This window comes from Syngnathus leptorhynchus, chromosome 18 (genome assembly GCF_054491065.1).
Source record: "Syngnathus leptorhynchus isolate UIUO chromosome 18, UIUO_Slep, whole genome shotgun sequence".
Classification (NCBI taxonomy): domain Eukaryota; kingdom Metazoa; phylum Chordata; class Actinopteri; order Syngnathiformes; family Syngnathidae; genus Syngnathus; species Syngnathus leptorhynchus.
This window is the reverse complement of record NC_141212.1, coordinates 3,939,865-3,966,484: the sequence shown is the minus strand read 5'-3', so window position 1 is coordinate 3,966,484 and position 26,620 is coordinate 3,939,865. Positions and strand designations below refer to the sequence as shown.

The 26,620-nt window shown below is 45.3% G+C and overlaps 1 protein-coding gene across 6 annotated transcripts in view; it reads right to left on the bottom strand.

Moving 5' to 3' along the window:
* plcb1l (phospholipase C beta 1-like) overlaps positions 1 to 26,620 on the bottom strand; it is a 72,887-nt gene that overhangs the window by 23,054 nt on the left and 23,213 nt on the right. For 5 of the 6 annotated variants that reach the window (XM_085937893.1, XM_085937895.1, XM_085937897.1 and 2 more), the window contains 3 exons: positions 13,042 to 13,140; positions 10,166 to 10,243; positions 3,531 to 3,599 (listed from right to left, as the gene is read on the bottom strand). In XM_085937893.1, the coding sequence (XP_085794019.1) occupies positions 3,531 to 3,599; positions 10,166 to 10,243; positions 13,042 to 13,140 (246 nt within the window). Of the gene's footprint in view, positions 1 to 3,530; positions 3,600 to 10,165; positions 10,244 to 13,041; positions 13,391 to 26,620 lie in introns of those variants that run through there. The other variant, XM_085937896.1, reaches the window with a different exon arrangement.

Here is a 26,620-nt window from a genome sequence, read left to right as displayed (position 1 = left end):
TGTTCCCTGGAGCGTCAAAAAAAGAATAAAAAAAGCGATAATAACTCGGGTGGCTTCATCGCAACGCGAACCCATTTAATTATCTCATCATCTCCAATTACAGCAGACGGCGGAGAGGAAAAGAAGAGAGAGGAGGCGGAAAACTCGGATACCGCCGGTTTCCGTGGTAACTAACTAGGTGGCTCGCACACGGCGAAGTTTTAAGGTAGCTCGCGAGTTATAACGTTTGGAAAAGCAATATCCTTCCTTCTCTTCCGTTGCAATACAAGCTGAGACAGTCCGGAAGTTGAAGGACAAAGTAACGGTGTGTTGGAGACATTCCGATTGAGGGGATGGAACAGGTGCGCCATTGTGTTCCCCTTGACCTTTTTTTTTTTCACCGAGATAGTTATCTGTGTCCATCACGCACGCCGCTCTCCGTTTCATGTTGTTTGGCCTCAGAGCCAGTCGCCTTCGATTTCTGGCCGAGCGTTAATAGCACAGAGAAGGGAATTCATTTGAGTCATGGAGCGAAAGAGAAAACCAAAAGCCTAGACGATCAATCACGCTAACCTTTTCGCCGCCGTTTCTGCTCATTGGCCCGTTACTACCGCGGAGCGAAAAGGTTGCCGAAGCCAGTGAGGACAACGTGAGGTTTTTGGGCGGAATTTCAAGATGAGGCTACGATTCTAAATGTATCAACTCGTAAAAGTAATTTAAACACGTCACTAACCCGGAATGACGCGTTAATGGTTTGGCGCTAATCCCGGCGTCCTTGCGCTCGCGACTGTTGCCCCCGTTTAACGACGGTGTTACATTGCCCAGTCGTGATATCATCTTTCCTCACATGTGCATTCCTACACACACAAAAACAAACACACACGGCGAGGCGAGGCAGCTGCAAACGACAATGTACTTTCTGAAAAAGATGATAAATATGAAATGTTTCTTTTTTTTTGGGCTACTGTGAACAGATGAAAGCCGCAACCCGCGCTCGCCTGTCAACTCACCCGCTGTCGCCGCGTTACATATTTTTGCAAGAAGGAGGTGCACCGGGGGTGATAAATAATGTTAATACTTTCTTGTTTTCACACGAAGCATCTTAAGCTGCCTAATCAGTGTTGCTCCAACAACAACATCCTAATTAGGTGCTTATCGCTCAGTGCACACCTCAATGCGGGATTTGAAAAGGACGCCTTTTAAGTAGCTCTGGGTGCGTTTTGGCTTTTTCTTTGGATTTATTTGGACACTGAGGGGCAGCTTCTAAGAAAAGAACAACCTCATGTGACCATTTTTTTATTGTCAGAAATCGATAGCTCCTTTTTTTTTTTTTTTTTTACAGCATAATAAAGTCGTGCTTTGTTTTAAATGTATTGGATTTTATTGCGCAACAGTGTATGACAACGTAGCAGTAGGTCAAGCAGAATGTTTTGTTCTTTGTGGAGGGGGGAGTAATTTTGGAGATGTCGTCACTCGTTATCCAAAGCCTATTTCACACAGAGACCCTGCAAAATTGCTTCGACGGAGGCTGAAGTGTTTTGCTGTTTCTGCTTTTTAATATTCACACAGGGTGCTGCAATATTTTGGGTATACTGTAAATATGAATCATGTTTAGCAATTAAAATAGTCACCTATGGCAGAATGCCGTTTTTTCCTGCATCCCCTAACGCTTTGTTTTGAGTCTGACTCACTTTGTGTCAGTGATGATGATAGCTTTTACCACACTGTGTCATCCCCACTCATAGATGCTATCGTGAGCTCTACCCAGCTGAGCGCCTGCTGGTCTTTACCCGGATCTTGTTACAAGGCTGGGCACACACAAGCTGAGCCGTATTTAGCAGCAGTCTACTGGGGCGAGCTGCAAGCTGACACTGCCGGGAAGCCATACGCGGCGGCGGCGGCCATTTAGCATCAACTTTGGAAATGGTCACTCCCCATCCTGAGATGGGGGAAGAGTTTGGAAATCAAGGTGTAATGAGGTCCCACAGGGAACATATTAAAGATAGGAAGGCCGTAAACAAAAACAGTGCAGCTCCACCTCTGCCCCCCCCCCACACACACAAAAACTATGGTTTTATACATATTATTCATTATTATATATTTGTGGCTGAGGAAAACGATCTTCGGACTACCAAGATCCAAAATGAGAGCCACAGTATGCGCGTTGTCGCCACCACAACGGGAACATTCGGTGACGGCTACAAAAGCACTAAAAATAACCACAGACAGTCGCTAAGAAGAAGAAAAGAAGACAGCACGTCCCTCCCTCTGCTTGTCTGTCTGTGATTGACTCGGAGATCTGCCTTGTCGCACAAAGCGTCGCTCTGACAAGCGACCAATCTAATCAGTGTGAATGACGGCGAGGTAGGTGCATGCTAATTAGCGGCGGCAAGGACACGGTCGTTCTTCGAAGTGTCCGTGTGGTTTTCTTTGATTGTGATTGAATATGTGATTTCTTTATTTTCCCTAAAATTTCCATTGCTTTGAGACACTGAGCAGCATTAAAAAAAAGAGCAGACAGCAAAATATGTCAATGCCCCTCCATCAAGCGGTCGAGTGGCGTGTGAGTCACGTATGAGCGGCGACCGCTCTCAGGCGGGGTGGCGCGAGGTCGCCGGCGGGCCGCCCACACGTTTGGGCGTGAGACAATGAGCCGCATTTCGTTTTGCAGCAAAAGCGGCGAGATGCAGCCGCCTCTGATTACACGACGCCCGCGGAGCGTGACTGCACCCCGTCGGGGCGCGAAGCTGTCGGCTGCCATGTTGCTTTGAGGCAATTTGGCTTCAGAAATCAACATACAAACAGGAGAATTAAATGAAGATAGATGAACACTATCTCTCTCTCTCGCTCGCTCGCCATCCTCCCCCGCACACAGAGCGAAGAGACATTGCCACTATTGATCAGCGATATTGATTTTCCTCATCGCGAGGCAGCATTCTTAAAGCTGATTTGATTCAGCTCTGCAGTGCGGGGGGGCATTAAAAGAAATTGCAAGCAATTTAATTAAAAAAAGAGAAAAAAAATGTAAAAATAATGTGTCCAATATTAGCAACATTTAAATTGCGTATGGTTTTAGTTGATCTAATTTTATTTATTTTTTGGGGGGCCAGTTTTGGGAGTTAAGTGCATTAACAATGTTACACTAAAAGTAGTGCATTTATTATATATAATACATATATTTATTATTGCTCATTAAAAAAAATTCTGATTTTTAAAATTTGATATAACTGTACCTAATATTTATTTTTACAGAATTATATATTTTTCCTGATTGATTATGATTTAGTTGAAATAATTCAGTCTAATAATTTGCTCGAATACATCAAGTCATTCTGATATCGGCCGGCTAACTATTTTTCCCTCCTCCCTTTCCCTGCCAGCCTCACTCATCACAACCTCAGACAGCTCGTCTCCATCCCGCGCTAATGTATTTCAGAGACGTCGGCCATCTTAGCTGTCACGTGCTCCCTTTAGAATCCCTCGCTCAAAGTGTCTGCGGTCTTTTTGTTTTTGGTCTGTTACAATCAATACTGTACATCAGTTGGGCTCACCTTTGGCGTTTTGGTGCATTTTCCATTGCGGGCATCTTTGATGTAGGCGATATCCAGTAAGTCGGTTTCCTGGAGGGGAAGAGAACATCACAGTGGTCAGGGGGTGAGTGGTATGCATCACACCGTGTCCCCCTCCACCATCTTGTATTGGATGGTCTCTAATTTTGTGGCTGGTGAGTATATATTGATTGCACACACGTGCACAATCCCTTTATCGGGGTGGATTATCGCTGTGAGTGGGAGGCGGGGCACAAGGTGGAAACAGAGGAGGGAAGGCGCGTCATGTCGCTATCGACTCTCGGCAGAAAATTACAATTGAGCTTTATTCTCCATTCTTATCTGTAAATCCATACTCGACTGCTTTCTCCACCCCCCAGATGTTTTTTTTTTTTCTACTCACAATGATTTTCTTTCTTAGAGTACTGGCGCCATTTTTTTTGTTCAACTTAAAATGCACCACGAGGTGCTTCCGGAACCTCCCGCCGTTTCACCCCAACCCCCCGGCGGAGTGACTTCAAAGAACGGCGTTTTCAGCGTAGGCACTAACCTTTGACTCAGACGTTGGTTCTGGGCAAAGTGAGACGATTTAATTGATGCTCTCTGCTTGTTCTTGTCGTTTACGAGAAAACAGCAAAAGGCTTTTATTTGCTTTTCTTTGGAGAGCGGCGGGGGACGTGATATGCTAAGTGGTTCTTAGATTATAGGACTTCTGGTGCGGTGACCAAAGTGTCCCAAATATCATCGCTTTTAATTCCAATCATCGAATAATCGGACAATTAAAAAAATTGTAAAAATATTGTGACTATTTTGCAATGCCAGTAACTGGTCAAATAATGTCTGACTGTTTTAAAATACATCTTTGCCCAAATATCATCGCTTTTAATTCCAATAATCGAATAATCGGAAAATTAAAAAATTGAAAAAAAGATTGTGACTATTTTGCAATGCCAGTAACTGAACAAATAATGTCTGACTGTTTTAAAATACATCTTTGCCTCATCTGAGAAAGAAAGAGGTTGAGCCAAAGACCATTAGCATACGCAGCACGTCTGGGAAACGAGTAACAGCACCAGCGGGGGAGAAACTAGAGAAATTAATGAGCGTGCTTAACCTACGACGGCAATATCGTCTGTGTGTGGATCCTCCTGATGTATCTGCAACATTCTGCCTTTTTCCTAATGGAATTTTTTTTTTCTTCATCCTCGCAGCAAGAACAGCGCTTTGCTGGATTCATCATGGATGTATAACTATTTGTATTATCTGCTCGGGAAAATAATGGAAGCGGCAGCGGGCCCGTAAAATGGCACTTGACAGCCGGAAAACAGGTGGCGCTTGCACGGCGAGTCACATCCACTCAACTCGTCTGTCGTGTGTTGGCTTGGTGAACAACAACAGGGAGTTGGTGTCTCGAGTGGTTGCGCAGGGAGCAGACACGCGGGAGGGCGAGCGCTGGCTCGACTCCGCCGGAACGCCTTTTTTACGAAACTAACAAAGACGACAGATTTGGACTTTAGATCCACAGGGTGAATAATTTATGAGACTCAAGTGGCGAGTGACGGAAAAGAAATGAGGTGAGATGGAAGACCTTTGAGATAAAGCGCAGTCACTGCCGCGTACGAAGCTAATGATCTTTGTCATATTTCACCCACGGCCTCCTTCTCGATGACTTCCCTTTTGGCATTCAACTCCGAAGAGCCTGGGATGATGGATGCCGGCAACATAGAGAAGCTTGTCTTTTAATGACAACATAGTTGGAAATGGCTGGTTTTTTTTTTTTCTTCTTGTGATGCCGCAGGGTAAACACGGTTCTCCTGTGGGCCAATCAAATGAGCACCCATGCAACAGACACACTGGGGCTCCCACGCTTGACGGATGGAGTGCGCCCAGGGAGCGTCAAGGCAGGAGAGTACACTCCTGTTTGACAGATAGCGGATGACATGGTGGGGGCAGCTAACGTCGCCCGTCCATCAAGCCACCTCGTTCCGCATCATCCCTCACCGGTCGGTCGCTTGTCCTCTGGGTGGACATCTGCCTCTTTCAGGTTCATCCTCAGCCTGCCTTTTCTCACATCTTGTCATGTCAGCTCTGCATCGTAGGTACACAAAAACAACAACACCCCGCTTCCTCATCTCATTTCCTCGCCCTTTTTGGTGCCATCTGTGCTCTTGAGAGTCTGCTCTTCCATCTGTTTAAGCCTCCTTCAGGGGCCTCATGTCGCAATGGAACATCCAGGAGATCGCATCTTCAAGTCCTCGCAGTCCTGGACACTGGTGGCAGAAAACTAGATGAGGAGACTCTGGGGTGAATCGTAAACAAATCGAGTTTCTGTTGCCGATGATCTCTTCACCTCAAAGCTTCTTATTTGACACTTGTATCTTCGGATTGCTTCAAGATATTTTTTTATCTAGTCTCCATGCAGCTTTTCCACGAACGCTCGTGCAAGAACTCGACACTGAGAATCCTTTGAGGATCAAAGGCAGCGGCAACAAGGGCAGACCGTAGCTCCGTCACCTCGCTAGCTCAGCCGCCGCAAACGGCATCCGGGTTGTCTTTTGATATCAGGACAAAGCGAAGCGGGAGGTGAAGAGAAATCCATTCATCATTTGCTCTCTGCGGTGAAATCTATCATGTCTGTGTTGGGTCTTTCCATTGGCGCATTGCCGATACTTTTACCGGTTAGCATTTTACCTGACGTCCTTTCTGACAAGATCGATGGGTTCAGAGATTATCAGTGGAAGAATTTATGGAGGATTGTTTCTTTGTTTCACACTCTAAAAGAAGGCAAAGATATATTTGAACCACCTGACCCACATTTGGACTCGAGCCCTTCTACGCACTGGATTCCAATTGGTTCATTCTCGGGGAGTCGGGCATCCACCGGAGTAGAAATAGTTTCCTTGTCCAAGATCCCAACGAGGTTTTGGGATTCCATGATTCCACTCCTTTCCTTTCCTTAAATCCGATACCTCCTTATCAGCGCCGACTGAAATTCAACTGAGGGGTGATGCCAGACTGACCCACATTGGTGACACACTTGGTCTACCAAGTGGAACCAGGTGACCAAGAGCGATGATGGAAGAGTTGAATATCGGGACTCAAAGGCAATGGTGTGCCTAATAATTTGCCCCCAGGAAGGAGTGAAAGATTTGGAAATTATGCGAGTGAACGCGAGCTATGCGGCTCCTTCTAACATGCTTGTAAATGATTAAACAAGATAGCTCAACGGAGAGGAGTGTGGGGGGGGGGGGGTACCCGGCTCTGCGTTATTATGACTACTTACTATCCCACTCACCACTCAACATTCGTCTCCACCCGTCATGATGGAGTTAAAGACCTTTTTCTACTTTCCAGTCGCCCACTCGATTTCTCGCCGCTCATTGGTTGACGTGTGGCAGGAAGCAATAGGAAATGGCCGGAACGCAAAAAAAAAAAATTGCCCAGACAACAAAATGGCTAACACAGTTTACGAATAAAAGAAGCTTCAATAAACACGATAAAGCTTCTTCCTGTTTACAAACGAGAGGACATCATGCTTTTTTTTGTCCTTTGCCAAGTACCAAACCCGTCAAACTAACTTCAAAGGACGCTTTCATTCCAAAGGGCTCCCCGAGGGAAGCCAGCAGCACATGGCTGGCAAACGACTTTGTTGCCCAAAAAAAAAAAAAAAGTCACACCAAGTGGACTGCCATGGCGATCAATTTCAAATGTCAGTTTAGAAGAGTGAGCGCCGTGTAAACGTTGACGTCGGATTGGCCGTGATTAAAACTAATAGAGCAAATCCGCCGCCGAGGGATTTAATGAATCCCTTTAGAGCCGCCAACATAAACAGTTTTTAGAGATCTATAAGTGACTGCACACAGGCAGAGGTGTTAATCAGGAATAGATGGAAAGCGGATAAGACAAATGGAACGCTTCATGCAGTTGCTCCTCTAGGGCTGAGCCATGAATCCATTTTAGCGATTAATTCCAGTTTATTTTTCTCACAGTAATTTATTTAAATAATTTTTGGGGATGGAGCAAGGAGAAGCTAATAGAAAAAGTACCACAGGGAGTCAATCGCGATTTCCAGGAGAGTGAAGCCCATTCCGGACAAGCGCGGCCCACTGAGAGGAGCTAAAAGGTGTTTTGTAATTCTCAGCGGTAACTTGCGGCTCCGTTAGAGCTTCTTCTCACCGCGGGACGGTTGAACGTAAGTGGCACTTCCTCCTTGAATTGTAAAACGATTCTCAATTAGCTGCCACGTGATTAAGTTGCCAGCTTTGACGGTATGAATCAAAACGACGGATCATCTTTACTTTAATAAGCGGCCCAGAAATGGGCCTGCATCTGCGTTATAAATACCTGTGCCCCATGAGACCATGAGACACTTAATCACCCTCTTTACTCCTCTGGCAGATTCTCGCCAGGCAACCAGACGCAGCACTTTAGAACAGACTGAAAAAAAAAAAAAAAAACAGCAGCGCAGTTCTCAAAAGCAGAAAAAGTCCAAATCGAAATTCAAGAGCTGCTAATCCCTCCCGTTTTTTTTTTTTCTTTTTTGGGGGGCAGCAAAGAAGCTAATCCTGTTTTTCTGCTCAGGACTCGTTTGACACGTCCACTTAACAATGCGTCAGGTCAACATTTCATTCTCCTCTGAGTGATGAAAGCGGCAAAGAAAATCCAAGCGAGCGTCGTCGGAACGCCGGCCGGGGCTATCATAACACTTAAGTGGCCGACCGATAAATAACCGATATAAAACGTTACAGTCCCCAGACATATAAGGTCAATATTAATAAAAGCCCGGCCACACAATGGCAAGGCATAAAAATGGAATTAATGTTGGAACGTTACTTTCTGAATATCAACAAGCTCGGGCCTCAGGATCCGTCTGGAGGTAAGCCAGGAATAGAAAATCTTTTTCTGAGTCCTATTCATACCTTTGTAGAATAGAAGAAAAGACTCACATAGTAAATGGAACTCAAATGTGTTGCTTGGTGACTTTTTGGCACCCCTACTTCCCCCTCACTATTTTCAGTCTCTCTTAGACTGTTGCAAAATGATGGAAATGGGGGCACCGGTGTGCCAGGCTGTAACTCGTTTGAGGTCACAATTCACTTTCCTTTAGATTGGCTGTGGATTTATGCTGTTGCGCCTCTCTTCTCTCAGAAGTGCTGACGGGGAAAAGGAGGGGGGCAACAAGCGTCGGTGATCAAGGAAAATTGCTGCGCTCAGGGGGAACACGCCAGCGAATTCTGCACGGACGGCGAGGAACCTAGTCAGACCGGAGCGGCATTCTCAGGGAGATAAGCGGCGGCCGAACGAGAATGTGACATTTGCAAAGGTGGCGTGAGAGCGGGTCGCATGGCAACTACAAGCAAAAGGGACGGGGGTCGTTTTACCTAGGCCTCTCTCGGTAACGGCAGCGGCGGCAATTATTTTTAAACTCCGAAAGAAGCACCTGTTCCGAAGCGCTGGTATGCGTTTGCGCTGTGGTCGCCCTCACCGGACAATTCATTAGGTACATTGGCACACCCCATCCAAGCAAATTTCGTTTTTGTTCCTGAGGCATTCCACAACAAAGTGCTGAGGTCAAACTAAAGTTAACTAAAAACTAACCCTAACCCTAAATTGTAACTTTTGTGCAAGCGTGAAAATAAAACTGGTTGGGTTGTAGTTTCTCAAGGAATGCCAGGAATGCTTTTACTCTGCAGGCTATCATGCCCGTCCCCCCCTGGACGTAGGTGCTGCTGCTCAACAGATGTGCGGCGAGAACACGCGACGGCTCTATAAACACGAGGCGACGTTCGCGGAACCGCATGGCCGCTTACGTATGTCCTAATAGAGCCTTGCTGGGGCTCCACTCTGTACCAGTAATACCAGTTTTAAGGAGTGGTGTCAAGAGCCAGGAGGGAGTGAAGTGGAGACCACACACAAAGATGCTAACAGCATAAACGTAGCGTTAGCAAAGAAAATAAATCTTGCTGTATATTTAGAAATAAAAAGAAATAATGCGCAATGGAAAAAGACCTGTTGTTAAAATACTGCAAAAAAAAGAGTCATGCACTAAAAGTGATTTGTTTTGTTTCCGCAAACCTCGTTGTGTACACTCCAAGTGACCTTTAGCGCATGTAGCATGTGTAAACAGAGCGGAAAGCCCCTCAGGTGGTGTTTGTTGAAGGATGTTCTTTCTTCACCGTCTACATCTAAAGTTACCCGCCGACGATTGTCCCAGACTACCTTCGCACGGCGTGCTAATACTAATTAGCGCTCGGGGAAGGTTCAGTCGCGTCAGCAGATCTCCAGATGGGGGCCAACGTAAAATCAATGAAGGCTATTTAATAGACACGCACGCACGAATAGAAAGTCTGCGTGAGTTTACAGACTGCCAACAATACAGAGCGAGTTCCGAGACTTTGAGAGAAACAATAAGAAACGTTTACATCTCACGGGTGTCAAGTTAATGCCTGAATTAAATATTTGATTTCAATGTCACCGAGTCTCCATCTTAGCTTTTACAGTCAGGACGTTAGCTCCCTCGGGAATCGGGTGTTAATACTTTTAACTGGCAACCTTTCACGCTCACGTTTTCTTTGCTTGGGGATTATGTCGACATTGTGTTTGTACTACAGTTCGATCGCAAGTAGTAAGACGCTCACCTTGTTCTGGTCGGTCCAGTAGAGGAAGTAACCTTTGGGATCGACGGTTACCGTCACGGTGCTCACGGTGGTGGAGTCCTACAAAAAAAAAAGACGAGAGAATTATTGAACTTTCCAAGAAATGAAAGGTTTGCACCTGCGTACGATTTCCAGATGAAGGATTTCAAGGAGTAAATAAGAAAAAGCCCCGACGACCACTAGATGTCCCCCAAGAGCAATTAATAGACCTTAGATTTTATTATCGGCAGAAATTTAATTTGCTTCGGGTCCCGTGGAGACGCATCGCGCGTGCCTGCTCGCCTTATTTTATTTTATTTTTCCCCACCTCAGTTGACTTCGAGCCTTGTGCAAACACACTTCTGACCCTGAGGCCAGCTGGATATTATTGGACGCATTTATAAAAAGAGACAAGGAGCACAAGTTCACCTGAATTGAGTTGAGCGAGGGCAATGCTGCATTTGTGGGGCGAAATGTTCGAAGTGGGGGTGGGGGGGCTTCCAAAGAGGTCTCGATCATGACATTTGCCAATAATGCTAATTGCCGGCATCTGCTGTGTGTTGTATTGGATCGAGACCCCATCTGGTGCAGGCGGGGATGCTATCAAAGGCTCTGACATTAAAAGGGTCGAAAGACGCGATATTTCATTAGCTTTCCGGGTCAAATCTCAAGAAGACGACATGGCGGAGTTGCGGCGCTATGGCAACCCACCCTTTGCCGATCCTGATCCGGTAAGGCCGGGGACGAGGGGAAGCATGCTAATAGTAAGTCGATTAGGATTTGCTGGATGGCGCGTGCAAATACTGACATGCTAAAATAGATTCAAGGGCAGATCTCATAAAGATAGATTTCTTACTAAAAATGCATTTCTCAAATAATAACGATAAATATTTTTTCATAAAATTTAATGGTATTTATATCAATAATAATATATGTAACGCCGTAGGAGGTAATTCTAGCTGGGCATACAAAAGACATATTCCGCCACGTTAATGGGATTTCGACACCTCCCATTGAGCCTGATGACATCTTTTATTCGACAGCATTAGAGCAGGCAGCACGACATAAGCGCAGCTTTTTATATAAAAAAAAAGAAAATGTGTTGACAGTGACCCAACATCATCCGTATGCCAACATCTGACGTCTCTTTTTGGATGCCTGCCTGTGCTCCACTCTTACTTAAAGATTGACTGCTGCTCAATGGCTGAATGAAATGAATCAAGCGTCAAGAGGCCCTAACGCACAGAACTGTGGAAATATCGGAGAACAATGGCAAACAAATCGTGTGCGGTAAGGGAATAAAATGCATAATCAACTCCTTTTCTTCTGTGTAAAGAGGAAGGAGGTTCATGAAAAATAGTGTTTTTAGGAGCTACGACTTCTATTCATTGTGACTACAGTAACAACTCAACACAATGGCAAATCGTCTTTCCCCATTGAAATGAATAGAAATGCCGATAATTCGTTCCAGCGTCAAGACAAAAAAATGTAAAAAAAAAAAAGTTAAACATTTTCAAATCCCAAAACAAAAACATAAATCTCTCAATCCACTGCTGTGTATAAGGAATACCGGAACAAAACTGACCCTACAGGATTAGCTGCAATTACCGGCTTCTACAATTTCCTGTTAAGAGATGTTCAAAGGTTTCATCTGAAACCACAATAGCACCAAATTTGATTTTCATCTCTAGAGCTTTAGCATTCTCTCTGTCCGTCTGTCCATTTGTCTGCTTGTCTGTGGGTTCTTTCCATCCAGCCTCACAGCAGGAGGAAAGAGGAAGGAAGACGTGCATGGGAAATTAAACAAGAGAAAGTATCTGAGCTCATCTTTCCCAGAGTGTTATATTTTTACAGGGAAAAAAACAGGCGGGCATTTTGTTCTGGAGTAAGGCCCACAACCACAAACGGTCAGTACACAAACATGGGGGGAAAACACCTTGTGGACTTCTCGAAACACACCATTCATGAGAGTCAGAGCCAAAAATCATCCTAAAATTAGGTGGCTTGTTTGTCCCATGCTGGGAAATACCCTGTCATTATTTTTTCAGAAGAATACACATTTAATGAACTAAATAGGTCAAACACAACCTACAAACTGACTCGAAAAAACAAAACACTTGCTGTACTGTAAATAACAAGCATTCAAATGAACTACTAGGGGCTATAAAACAACAGCTCACTGATTTAGGGTCCTGGAATGACATCACAGTGCATGAGTCACCTCAGTGGATGGATTGAAAATTGTGGATTATAATTAAATGTTGTATACGATACATCCTGGGTTTGAACGAGGCACCGTTGAAATAAAAATAGAAATTCAACAAATAGCTGTGAGACCATGACGGTAATAAAAAAAAATAATAATATTTCATTGAGTAGGATAAGAAACTGGGCAAGATGCAGCAGCAGCAGCAGCAGCCAAGCGCGGGATATGGCTATTTGCTGGAACTACTCCACTGTGGATATATTTGACATGCCACTCAGATGGCAACGTGCAATCAATTTTAATCAAGGTCATTTGTCTGAAGCACAACACAGGCAACGATAACAAAGAGGGGGGGTGGGTGGGCTCGGAGTGGGAGGGGTGTGTGTGTGTGGGGAGGTTAAGATGATGATAATGATGATTATGATTAGTCAACTCAAGTCATGTCACAGAAATGAATTCAAGTTTAATTTCAATAACACCCTCACGCACGCAGGCACGCGCCTACGATACGAGAAGGTGTGTAAACAAAGCATGTGAGCGTGCGCGAGGCACTGTCACATCCATCCATCCACTCGAGCACATTGTGTCATCATAACTGTGCAATCAGAAACAACGAAACCAAATCACCGCATGCGAACACATAAGAAGAATACAATCTCTGCCGGTGACTCACATCATCCCATTTCATGAATTTGTTGCCCCGTCTGAGGCTCTCGGGCACCGACACCGGCTTGAGCTGCAGCGCGTGGACTCCAGGCTGAGCCCCTGCCATCTAGTCCACCACGCGTAAGAAGAGAAGAAAAAAAAAAAAACAACAAACTCAGCAGTCTGTCTCCTCCTCGTTCCTTTAGAGACCCCCACGCCCCCCTCCCCTCTACTAAATGACAGGCTTCCTTATTGTTATATGTTTTTTTTTTCCCGACAGAGCCTCCCAGCACGGTCGCTGCCAGTGCGCCTCGCAGCCCCGCATTGACGGCGGCAGCGTGTCCTGGGTTTCTGTGTGTGCGTGTGAGGGGGCGGGTGAGTGGATGTGAGCCAGCTTCACAGACTGAATGACTGATTTGGAAAGACTGGAGGAGCCATGAAAAGACAGAGAGAAAGAGAGTGAGAGAGCATGAGAAAGAGAGATAGAGTGAGGATTGAAGGCCATTTGGCGCCCCCGTGTGGTCGGGGTAATAAGAAGCCACGATCGAGTTTAATATGTTCCGTGTACACACTTCTCGTAATACTTGTACAACATCTCAAATCATCTTTCACCATTGAAATGAATGGAGATGCTTTTAATCCATTCCAGCCTGCCACCCAAAATATCATTGTATAATATATACTTACAAAAACATCGTATTTTTTTGCTAAGCCGGGAGTGACAGATAACCAATGAATAAACTCGAGTAAACAAGTGCTGGACTTGGATTTTCTCCCTGACTACACTTGAATAACTTGAAATAAGTCTAAAGTGCGCCTGAAGGTCTTTTAACTTTTCTGCTTAAATTAAACATGGGCCGCCATCGTTGCGGCCCTCGGGATATTCTCCGTCATTTCCCAAAAAAAGAGAGGAGTTGGGAGGGACTGGGACGACTTGTCAAAATCTTTACAGACAGCTTTCAAGGTTGGTTCCTGATGGAGTGTGACAGTATTTAGAAAATGGGCTTTGTATTCAAAGAGCCTTCGGATGACTCACACGCTTATTAGAGTTGAAATTACGCCGAGCAGAGGACACGGTGCTGTTTTTACACCCCGAATGAGTCACGCTTGGTCTTGGTCTTTCATGTCCGTCACGCCCATCGCGCTCTGCAAGCCTCACGAAATGAACGCAGTCCTTCCCCAGCGTGATGCCATTCTGCAGACTCGCCTCCATCCGTCTGTCTGAGGTCGTCGGGCCGGTCTCGGGGGAGTCTGAGGCGCAGATGTTAAGCAGGCTAAGTCTTCTTTCATTTGTGCTTTCCATCCAAGCTGGTAGCGAGGGAGGATGCGGCGGCGGGCGGGCGGCCGTGACTCAGCCCTGTTGGCAGATTCCGTGGCTTGGCAGAGGAGTCCCAACTCTGATATCTGACTGACGGGGTAAAGACTTCCTCATCTCCCCGAGGAGAAACCTCTCTGGCTTTTCGCTGATTCACTAACAGAAACTTGACAGTCGGGTAGGATTTCGGCGCCCAGGAAAACAAACATCATCATCGCACATCCTGTTGCAACAACATAGTCTCGTCCACGTGGCTGAATCAAATGTTTATTTTGGTGTAAAATTGACCAAATATACTTGGTAGTTTGTTTTCGACGGTGCAGTCCTGATTGTTTACTAATGCTAATGCTACCTGGTATCGGCCTTACTTTTTAGGTATCGGTACCTATTCCAGAATTCGACACTTATTGCAAAGAAAATCATTTTTTGAGTAAGTCCTCAACAATAGATGGCGCTGTACACATTGGCATCAGATTTTTTTTTTTTTTTACTAATCATGTCAGTACTTGTATCGTATCGTATAAGTTCTATCTAACTTCAGAGCGGGAACTCAATTATAACTCGTGCCAAATGTGTTACTTTTATTGTTCATTATTATTCCGCCTCACAAGAAGTCAAGACCGGTTCAGAAGGCAGCAGAGGAAAAAGCAAATCTCATCTAACTAATGTATGAACCTCAGGGAAGGACAAGAGGTCTCTGCCAGTTTAACTGGTTGCTATGTCCCCTGTGTGAACCCCAAATGAAACAGTGCCAGCATATGGAAAGCAGTACACCAGCGCTACCACATGGATGACTGCCGTCAGTGCAAGTGTAGTAATGCTTTCCATCGACAACACTAAACACTTGTGTTTACTGAGATTTTTTGAGGGCAGAAGTCTGATGCTCTACCTACTGAGCTAAACAGTGACTTACTGTTAATGCAGTGGAATGATGCTAAATGATGAGAAATAAAATGATTAAATGAAATAAAAATGGTAAATTAATTATGATGATGATGTTGAATAAAATAAATTATTCAAATGATGTGTTAAAATTAAATGAATGGATAAAGAATAACGGCCAAGTGAGATTCGAACCCACTCGAGAAAATGGCTCGTGTTGAATGTGAATCGGTTAAAGCATGTGGGAGTAGTTAGGTGGAAGAAAAGTGGGAGGAATAAGTTGTTTAATAAGAAAAATAATAATAATGAGAAAAAAATAATAATAAAGTAGAATATTAATAGTGTGAATGCGCTAAATATGTCTGGGTTTTTTTTTTGGGTGGGGGGCATCCGATCAAGTTATGTGGCAGTGTAGCAGCAGATGGCGCCGTGGTGCAACATGAAACTACCCCTGAGCTGGTGAGACTGCTTATAATTAGAAAGCAGGATGCAAAGTGAGGGAATATAACAAGGAACATGTGCACAATCACGAGATATATTCAGGAAACAAAGTTATGATGGTCACATAAGTCTTTTTTTTTGGGTAATATCATTGCCCCTCAGTTTTCTTATCTGAAATGAATTTGCAGACCCCCGAACGACGGGTCGTGGACCCAGTTTGAGAACACACATAAATGCACACAACTCATACACACACAGACGCGGTAGCACAAACACAACAGTTGGTAATGTCAACAATCAGCTAAGTATTGGCGACTATCGAATTTCCCGACCTGCGCGACGTCAAACGAGCGGGACCACACAGAGGCCTTTTCACGCTCAAGCAGGAAGTCAAAGACATCACTCATGAGCGGCAGCTGGGCGGCCGCTTTTTCGCTCGTCTGTCACAAAGAAGTCATTACGACGCACGTCAAAGCGCAAAAACAGGGGGGAAAAGAAAATACGGTAGACGAGTCGCCGGGACGTGTAATGGTGTCTTTTTACACTCACGCCGGACAAATTACATGCTACTCACGTCGTGCTAGGCTAAGGCTGGATGCAAACATCCTGTCCTGACCCCTCTAAAAAAAAAAAAAAATGGGGATACTTACAAAGGGGGATGGGGACCGTGCCCTGAAGCGAATATCAAAAACTCACCATAAATGTTGAAACACTAAATATACCCTGAACATTTTTAGCCAAGTCATATCATTGATCAGACTTTAGTAGATATGCACAAAGGGTCTTTTGTCCAAGGATTGTAGCACTGGCACAATTCCAAAAAGGGCGTTAAAAAAAAAAAAATAATCCTGTCTGCTGTGATAGCAATCTTAGGCTAAATCCCTCTCAATCCCTACACGCCGCCGCAATACGAAGCTCAACCCGGGCTAAGATGCTGATCTAAGGTCGGTTTTGTGCCCCGCAAATGGTTTTCAAATGAGGATTAAGACGGGGAGGTAAACTGCTCTGCGTCCTGCGCCTTGGGCCAGGTGCGGAGTTAGGGATCAGGAGGGTCCGTCCCCCCCCCCTTTTCCCAAAATCCTTTTAAAGAAAGAAAATGTTGATGTTTACATCTTGGCCGTGACCCTCTCTTGGCCTCGCCGCTGAAGCATTCCTGCCATAGCTGCGACACATCTCGCTAAGCTTTAGGGACACCAGAGGGACAGTGAAAACAAGGCTTAATCACAGCCAAGGGGCACCTGAGTGATAACAAAGCAACCCCTTAACCCCTTTGTGTTGCGTGAACGTGTGTGTTCTTTAATGTGCGGTGGCATGGAAGTTGCACTTAGGGATTAACTGCTCTTTTTTTTCCTTCTTTTTTTAAAGAGTCAATGCATGCAGGGTCACAAGATGTATTATTTACAAATTGGAGCATCATCGTACCTATATATTAGGGTGTCGTGAGAAACAAACAGAGGCGCCTGGCCACTAGAGGGCACCCAGGCATCACTCAAAACAACAAATAATTATCATAAAAATTATTATTTTTAAAAATATATATAATATATATTTGTACAAAATGCTTGGGATGATCAATTCTGGGAAAAATATATGAAAATGTAATATAATATGGTTTGCTCTTGGTGGACAATATAGGTGAAAATGTCTGCTCATAATTAAGCCCCAATAAGATGGCTAAATTGCCAAGCTTTTTTTTTTTTTGGGCCAAGTCGGTGAACAAGGTGTCACTGTAAAACCGTACATTTCATAACATCGCCCTAACGAACATCAGCGCCGGACAGAGCGCTCGTCGGCTTGGCTGCGGACCGCTGAGTTCGAGGAGGGGAGGGGTCAACGCGGGTCAAGCGAGTCCAGCTAAACAAACAAATGCTATCAAAGAGGAAATTTTTTGGCCGATCTGCAAGTTTTTCCTCTCTTTGCAGCTCTGCAGATATACATTGACCAGATGCTCCCGCGGGACGAGGCACACGAGCTCTGGCTGTCAGTTCGCCGCACTATGGACTATTTAGTAAGGAACGCTTTGTATGAAACGCCGGGACACAACATTAGGCACACCTGCACAAGTCGTGGCGTATCTGTGTCAATGAATCTGACCTCTATAGCATAGGGTTCCATTTCTTCTGCAAACATGCACATAGCCGCAGCACATGTGCACAGCGAGGGGCGGCACAATAGCTCGTGGAGTTGCTAGGCGCCGCGGTAACTTACGACGCGGATAGAGTTGCAAGCTTAGCACCGCCTCAGGTGATGCTGTTTTAGTTTTTAACGTATGTGCACAACACTAAAGCCAGAAAGTAGACCAAGCGCAAGAATGTAATGATAGTAATTGTAGCGAGACACTGTCCCCAAGTTGTATTATTATATAAACTTATATAAACTATAATATTTTGCTAATATTTGGCGCAGACCACAACCAGGTCTGGATCATGTTCCTGAATTGTCATTCAGGAAGTCTCATTGGAGGTGGTAATGCGTGGGTCGGACTGACTTTTTTGGCAGCCAGACAAACTGCCATTGTTGACCTTATTATCGGAACGTGATTGTTATTTCGGCGCGGGAACATTTACAGTATCGTAAACCGTGCCCGGTGGTTCGCACTGCGGTTGTCGACGACCGTGCAATTCGGCATTTGGTGGACGTCGACATGGGGTTGTACGTATGCGAGCAGGGTGAGTTGCTTCCATCTGCCCCGTCCGCTTAAATTAGCAAGGCCTCGCATCCAGCAGCATCTGGTTCCAATATGGAGCCCGGCGGAAGGGTGGGTGCCTGGCTATGCGGCGGAAAATACAGCCTACTGTACCTTTAAATAGCCTCGAGGAGGCGGTTGGGGACGGATGCCGTGCCCGAGCGCCCAATCCCATCCCGAGCTGCTTTTGAATTTGGCCTAACGCTTCTTCCCCACCCACCCTTTGGAAGAGGAGCGATGTACAATTAGGCAGGAATGCTTGCAATGCCGTTTTCCGGACTGTGTTTCGGCAAATGGACTGGTCGCATTTGGGAGAATTTTCTGTATGGCACGAGAACGTGATAGTCCCTCCTCTTCCTTCTGTTCGCCATCGTTCAGAGGCTTCATCGAGATCTATGACAAGGGCCACTTCCTATGAGCCCCCATCAAAATGGAGCCTGCATAAAAGCGTGTATTAAAATAAATTAAAAAAAATCCGCAAGACGGACATACTTTAGGAATCTGACTTGTTTCCACGAGGGAGGAGAAAAAAAAACCTCCAGCCAGAAATACGGAGCAATCAGATAAGCACCATGACAAAGCGAGGAGAATCGATGACAAACCTTTGACAGCTTTGGCTAACGTGTTCAGATAAAATGTAGATTGCAGCGGGCCTTTCGCACACAAGACAGTTACGTAATAAGAGCATGAATATAAAAGTTTTTATTCTTTACGATATGATAGTTCTTGTTTGGTGAGGCGTAACATTTATTTATTTAACACACAATCTGATTCTGGTCTGGACTTGTGGGGCCTTCGTGATGAACAGGGACTTTAAAGCCAGTTGAAAGGAGTCTCTGAAATGATGATTACTCTCAATTATGATCACAAGACCTTCATGTCCATCCGTCAAATATCTACTGCGCTTATCCTGTTCAGGGTCACGAAGAGTTGGAAGCTTAACCAAACTGAAAGCCAAACTACACCGCGGACTGGAGACCTGTCATTCACAAGACCCGTCGAAAGACAGAGAACCATTCACGACAATTATTATTGTTTTTCTTCTCTTGTTTTGACATTTTGAGTCCACGAAAGCATCGGCGAGCGACCGTCACCCGCCGCCCGCCCTGGATGGCCACACGGACGACTAACTACCAGGTCATTTCATTAAGTTGTGACTTCCTGTCTTTCCCTTCCTTACATGGCGAGTTCACAGGTCAAGAGGATCTGTCAGCGGTGACAGAGGGGATTATGGGTGTAGACATTCCATTGGCAGTCATTACTAGCCTCAGTCAGCACACAGACCCCCCCCCTCCCCTCCCCGCCCCTTTTACCCTTATCCTCTGTCTTTCTGTTTCTTCTCTCTCTTGTCCTCTGACAGGCTAAGAAGCAATTAGTGTCACATTAGGCATATCTGGGGAATTATTCTTTTTGGTGGCCAAGCCGCTGCTGGTAGTTCTACTCGGCCATCGTGAAGCAGACGTTTAGATCTATGGTGTGTCAAACTCAAGGTCCGTGGACCAGATCTGGACCGGCCACGATTTACGTGGTCCATAAAATATTGCCATAATTTATCCTTTAAATTTAGGGGCAATATGATGGGGCAGATATGACACACACAAAAAAAATCACTGTAGCAAACCAAAGTGCTTGATGGAAGGGCTCACTCGCTTAAACACTTCATAACGGCACGTCTTTGTCAGCAGTGGAAGGTTTACAGTTGACATTCCTCCCGTAGCCAAACACAACCGCTAAAAAGTGGAAAAGGGAAAAATGAGCTGCGAGCAGCAAAGTGAGGTTTTTTGACCCCTTCGTCCCAACCTCAGCCCAGCAGGATTCCTTGCATTCCAGCCCGCGCCAGATCCGCCGAAGCTGGTCGGAGTCCCGAGCAAGCCCCGCTGGGCTAAGGCGCACCGCAGGCCCCTATCCTCTCCCCCCCTCCCGGCTTTTCTCCCTTGGGGGGTGAAGCTTCCTGAGAACAGGACTCACAGGTACTCACTTCCCCTCCCCATCGTGTCGCGAGGGAAAGCAACAGACGAATCCAGAACAATTTTCTTAACCCACAGCGCGGCTGTAACGGGATAGTGGAAGTCGACGTGACGGCGGAACGAACGCTGGAGCTCTTTGACAGTAATGCAAGGGACATTTTGTTTAGCTAACCTTACGGGTCACGCTGCAGTTTAGCGCAGAATGAATGACTTCATTTTGGGGGTTTAAATTAAAGGGTTCCTCCTCTCTTGAACTTAAAACAGATTTGCACAAGCACTGGAATGAACAATGTACTCCCTCAATGCTCCGAGGGCTTGCTCTGTAAAACGTGAGGAATTACAGAGTCGGGCTGATAATGAAGAACAATGCAAACGATCACGATCCAAATCATACTTCATATATACACATCATAAAAAAAAAAAAAATCTTTCATTTGTGCTGACACGGTGTCAGTTACTTCTGCAGTTATTGGGCCACGCCATATTTGAGGGAAATTGCTACCTTATGCGCCTTTAAAAAAAAAAAAAAAAAAAAAAAAAAAAAAAAAAACGATGGCTTTTGAATGGAACCTTTTAAAAAAAAAAAAAAAGGGGGGGGGGTAGTGTTTCATTTAGAGGTCGTGGTCATTTTGGCAATGCGATTTTTACCACCAGGGAGCCTTGGAAGCTTTGACTCTCACACATGGCATCAAGGCTCGCTGTGGTGTGAAACAGAGCTCGCTGGGGAGATGCCTGGACACCATGAGGACGCAAATTAGAGCCTATCTACATCATACTTCTACCAGCCCGCCAAAAGAGGGAGAATTGATTAAAGGCCCCCTTTTTCAAACGGGCTTCCTTTTCAGAGCTATTATTTCCCAATAACCAGAAGGGAGGAGTAGATTGAGATCAGTCGTCTAATCTGTTGTTTCTCCTCTCTCCTCCTTATTGCTACGATTGTTTGAGCCCCACAAAAGAGCTCACCCCATTTTTCCCATCAGTCGTCGGCTTGTAATACCGCCGAGTGTAATCCAAGATCACCGCAGGTGAAATGAGTCGCTGTGTCCAACGGTCCCAAACAAATGAGGCATGTCACAAAAGAGCTCGTAACTCTGCCGCCGTGGAAAAATACTTTGATGCTACAAACAGAACTTTCGAGAACTTCAAAACCATCTCGGGATTCTTCATCCTCCTAAACAGATCGATACTACGGTGTGGGAGTTAGGACTTTTTATCTCATGAAGAGAGCAAGGATCTCTGTAGAATCAAATAATAATAATCATGAACCGACTTGGATCTATCAAAAGACATCCGGGATGGCCAATGGGTAAAATTTAGTCTGGGAAAAGCCACAAGAGACAGGAAGAAGATGAAAACCCTTTTGAGTGTCAGCAGTCTTCCACGAGTCTCTAATCAGACCATCTCCCTTCAACTTCAGACATTCCGGTAAGCACCTGCTTATATCTCGCCTCTGAATCTGCGTGGCAAAATACCACCCCATTTTTTTTTGGGGGGGGGGGGGCGGGGTGTTTGCGGCGCTTGCAACCTCTGGACAGTTTCTTCTGTAGTTATGCATCACATCAATAAAAAAAAAAAAAAAAGATGAAGAGCTACCAGAGATAAAAAGCTGACTGTCAAAAGTGGATAAAGAAGACAAGAGGAGGCCTTCAAGTGCAAACAAAAGTTACATTCATCCAGGTGGTCCCAGACGCCCTATCCAAACAAAGGTGTCACATCTTAAAAACAAAGCCCAGATAGGGTCCTATCTACCGGCTTTAATGATTAATCTGATCCAGGAAAACTATTCATGTGTCGACGCCGATGCGCGAGGAAGTCTTTTGACTTGACGTGACGACAAGTAAGAACAAGAAACTGTTGTGTCTCAGCCAGGCCGGGGAGCTTTGTAGTTTGTTCCGAAACTCCGAACAGACCCCAAAGTTTACGGCGAAGCCAGATCGGATCAAGGTTGGGTTGTGGTCATAGCAGATCAAGACTACCTGAAGTTTAAATCAACCCACCCAGGAAGCTAGCTGAGAAAAGAGACGAGATTGAAAAAAAAGAAATGGCAACCCTGTTGAGTGCAAAATGTGACTTCTCTGCCCAAAACGTTGCCTTCGGTGTGAATACGGCGTGTCAAAAAAAAAGCGCAGGCGAGTTCGAAAAACCGCAGACGAACCAACGAAACAAAGCTGGCTTTTGTGCCTCGGTTCTGGGAGGCCGCTCGCGCTTGTCTCGTACATGCGAAATTAATTAGGAGGAAATACTAAAACACTCGGCTGGAAATTGCTTTCCACCATATGTTGCGCATATGAGGATCAATTTCGTACGCTCGGGCGCAGCGGAATGACTCTATAACTCGCCGGGGCTCTTTGATGAAAGCCAATCTGCCACTCAAGGCACATAAAACGAAGCCCGGGTTCTACGCTACTGTTTGTTCCCCTTTATGGAGTCTTAGGTAATATGATTACTTAACCAGGTTAAGAAAATAGAATGTTTCATTCTGGGTTAAAAAATTCGACATGGTGACAAGAGGCCTAGTGTTCGAGCACGAGAAGAACGAGAAGTCTCTCCTCACTCCGAATATGAAGCAACTCTATCATATCTAGATGAATCACCGGAACGGATTAATAGGATTTCAATTCATTCCAGTGGGGGAAAGATATTTGATTTGAGTACGTTCCGTTATGAGCGTGGTCACGGAGTCAAATAAAGTCAAGGTAGCACTGTGTGTGTGATTTTGCTGACTTTTGGATCAAGACCAGTCTATGGACTTGTCTACTTGTTACATAGACATATACAAAAACACAGCGCGGTGCGGGCAGAGCGAAAATTGGCAGATCTCGTTTCCTGCCTTCCGTTTACATACATGGCTGCACAATGTCAAGGATGTGTCGGGGCTTACTCGACCAGAGTCAGACAGTTTGAACTGCTTTTCGCTCTGCTCGCATTTGTCCAATCTTAGTCATGCGATTTTATCGAAGGGGACGCGACGCACATTAATCCCCCGACCTGGGAAGATTTAATTGCTATTTCCTCGTGGTTGCGATGAGACGGAGCAGAGTCTCGACCGCCTGGCTTCTTTGGCTATAGATTTTACCCTCAGAACCATCTGGAGTCCATTTTTTTTTTTCTATCACAAACACCAAATGACACATCACGGTAATCTAGCGTGCGAATTACAGACGTGATTAATCTCGTTTGATTTCCTTTTCAATCCTTTACCTGATTGTACTTCACTCTGCTGTACGGAAAACGGATAAACAGAGGAAACTGCCAATTAGATGGCATTCCAGAAGAGATTGTGTGTGGAAGAGGGGTTACTGTATACACAAGAGTTAGTTTAGTCCGATAAATATTTACACAAAGTGCCACGAACGGAGACAAACTTTACCGGGAAATACGCTAGATAGCGAGTGGGGGGGGGGGGGGGGTTAGGTTGTCACTGAACAAGGACTTCCCACATTTAAACGACCCGCTTGACGGCAATTTACAAATGCAGATGAGGCGAGCTGGGCGGGGTTACATATAGTTGCATCAGACCGGCCCGAAAAAGTTAAAGATACATACGGCGTGCCCAGGGAGTGGATGTCAGTTAAATGTTTAGACAGCTGCGCGGAGGATTATTATTATCGTCAAACCGCGTTGCTATAATGTCATTCTGTGGATGCCGGAGCACAATCAGGTCCTCCCTGTAGTCGACGAGTCTTCTTTTCCCGCCCCCCATACGACTGCTACTTCCCTTCCTCCTGCATGCTCGACAAATGAAGCAAGACGGCGGGAGCTTAATAAAATGTGACAAGAGAATTGCGGAGTTCGGCGCTAACTTGGGCCGCGTGAAGGCCGCCGGGTTTGCGCGGAGCCAAGTACGGCCAACCGCAAGTGGCATGAGTGGACCCTGAAATAAATATATAGTCAAAGTGTTTGTAGGTTACGACACTGACTGACTGAAGATGTTCGTGGAATCGGAAAATAATCAACTTGTTTAGCGTCATTGGTCTTCTTTAACCTCAAACTGTATCGACAATCTGACCTTGTTAGGTTTGATATGAGATTCTGGGCCAGCTTGAGACGGATTGATAAAATTTGCTCCATGAGAATCTAATCTCATCCAGTGATGTATTTTTTATTTTTTTTATAAACAAAAAGACCAAACTATGTCGCAAACTCGCATGCTACACAGACGCTGTAGCGTGGCTTACTCGCCAAGTACTTCCCTTCGTCGGCCCCGTAAACAGCTGCTAGGACCGCTAAGTAGTAAAATGTAAATTTTTACGCCGGCTGTTTACGCAAAGCCCAAGCTTCTAATCACGCAGACGTATAATTGAGTGACGCGTGGTCTCTTTATGAGTGGAGCTGCATTCAAGAGGGCACATCCCTGTACTTATGTCTCTCTCTCTCTCTAAAATGGAGGTGCTGCTTCTCGTTCTCATGGCATGTTATCAAGAAGGTCACTCTTATTGCGTAATTGTTTTTACATTATCAAGTGAAACAACCAAAGGAAATCTTAACACAACTGTCACCATGAGAAAATGTTTTATTAGCTGTATGGACCAATGCTAGTCCTGGGATTCAAACCCAGAACCGCTTCTCTATGAGCATGCTGTCAATTAGGCTATCGTGATGTCCTGTTTGACGTCTGAGGCAGATTTTTATGATATTATTTTTTTTTTTTACTCCTTTTGGTTGAGTTCGACTTTGGAGGTTGCACTGCATGCTTTATAATTACAGGCCAAGCGTGGAGATTAAGAGTGTCATGGAAAAGAAGCCGCAAACAAATAAACAGCTCGCTAAATTACGCCGCGTTTGTAGCGCGCGACCCACGTCAGCGCGTTCCTTGGCGCACGCTTTTTTGGAGCTTCGCTCGCCTGTGATCTGCGAGGGGGCCGTATAATCTGGAGATGGACTCCTTGCTCAAATTAGTGGGTTAGAGAAGCGTGCCACATGTTCGGTATCCATAAATATTGACTCTGGCTTTTTTTTCTTGCCGGCAGTGTCTGACCCTAGTGGCTTTTCCATTTCGGGACCAAACCTATATGGAATCGGTCCCATTTCCACCCACCAACCTCCCATTCGCACCGCACGCACGTGCTCGGCATAGCCGGCCAGGCGTGCTTCTCCTGTCAAACATGTGGCGGCTTACACTTTCAATCGTTTTCCCCAATCCATAAAAAGACTATCAAATTAGAGAAGTCACAAAATGCAAAGCGAGATCTGTTTAGCTTGATCTCATAGCAGGCATGTTTGAGAGTGTAAAAAAGTCCATCTGGCTCAAGACGGAGGAATGCAGGCTGTGTGTCTGGCCAAGTTGCTGTTAACAGCAGGTGAAAGGCTAATGGTTGGATCTCGCGGTGTCATCTCAGGGCTTCAACTGCCCTCCTCCCCACAAACCGCCCCCGACTCGTGGAATGTAGGTGATGACAAGCGAGTGGCGTACCATCCGCTGTAAAATGTACACGTGGACACACATGGAGAACACGCAATGTCTTCTACAAGGATCAAAATTCAAAATTTTTACCGAACAGATATGCTTCATTTATCTCATCTCAGTCCTCACGTTGACCCAATTACAAGGTGATTGAAAGAGCAACACTGTGGCGGTTCGATAGCTTATCTGCGATACAAACGAATGACCTAGCGAGGAGTTCGGGAGAACCGGCAGACAAAGAAAAATGTTGGGTTTGTAACAATACTTTGGATTTTAACACGAAAGTAAAACTGAAATTTTAACAACACACAGATTTGCTTTCTTACAACAAAGAGGTTCAAAAAATTGAGCATGACATATGGAAATGCTCCCAATTGGAATGAGAGTGTGGGAAAAGCTATAAGACGCGCTTGTTTTGACAGAGCTGCATTTCACTTGAATGATGACCCCCCCCAACTCGCTCGAAAGCATCGGGGAAAAAACATGGCTGGAAGAAAAGTAAACCACTCTGAAGCCCTTCACTTTTATAGCGCAGCGAGCTCCGTGTGGGAGCCCCTCCGGTCTGACCTTGTGTTTTTGTTCGGGGAATATTTGTGGACCGCATATATAAACAAATGCATGCTGGAGGGAGAAGAAATAGAGCAGCATTGGTTTGTCTGTTGGTTGTTCGCACTCTGGGACAAAGTTGTCATGCAACGGATCAAGCGCCAATTGCGGTTGACTTCATCTCGACAACAAAAGAGGAGAAGGAACGGCGCACTAATTACAGGAAGTCATAATTACAGGAAATAAAATATTAGTAGAATGAAAAACAGTAAATATGGCATGAACACAGCTAACGTTCTGTAACCTCTAAACCATAGGTGTCAAACTCGAGGCCCTGGTGTCAGATATGGCCCGGCAAATCATTTT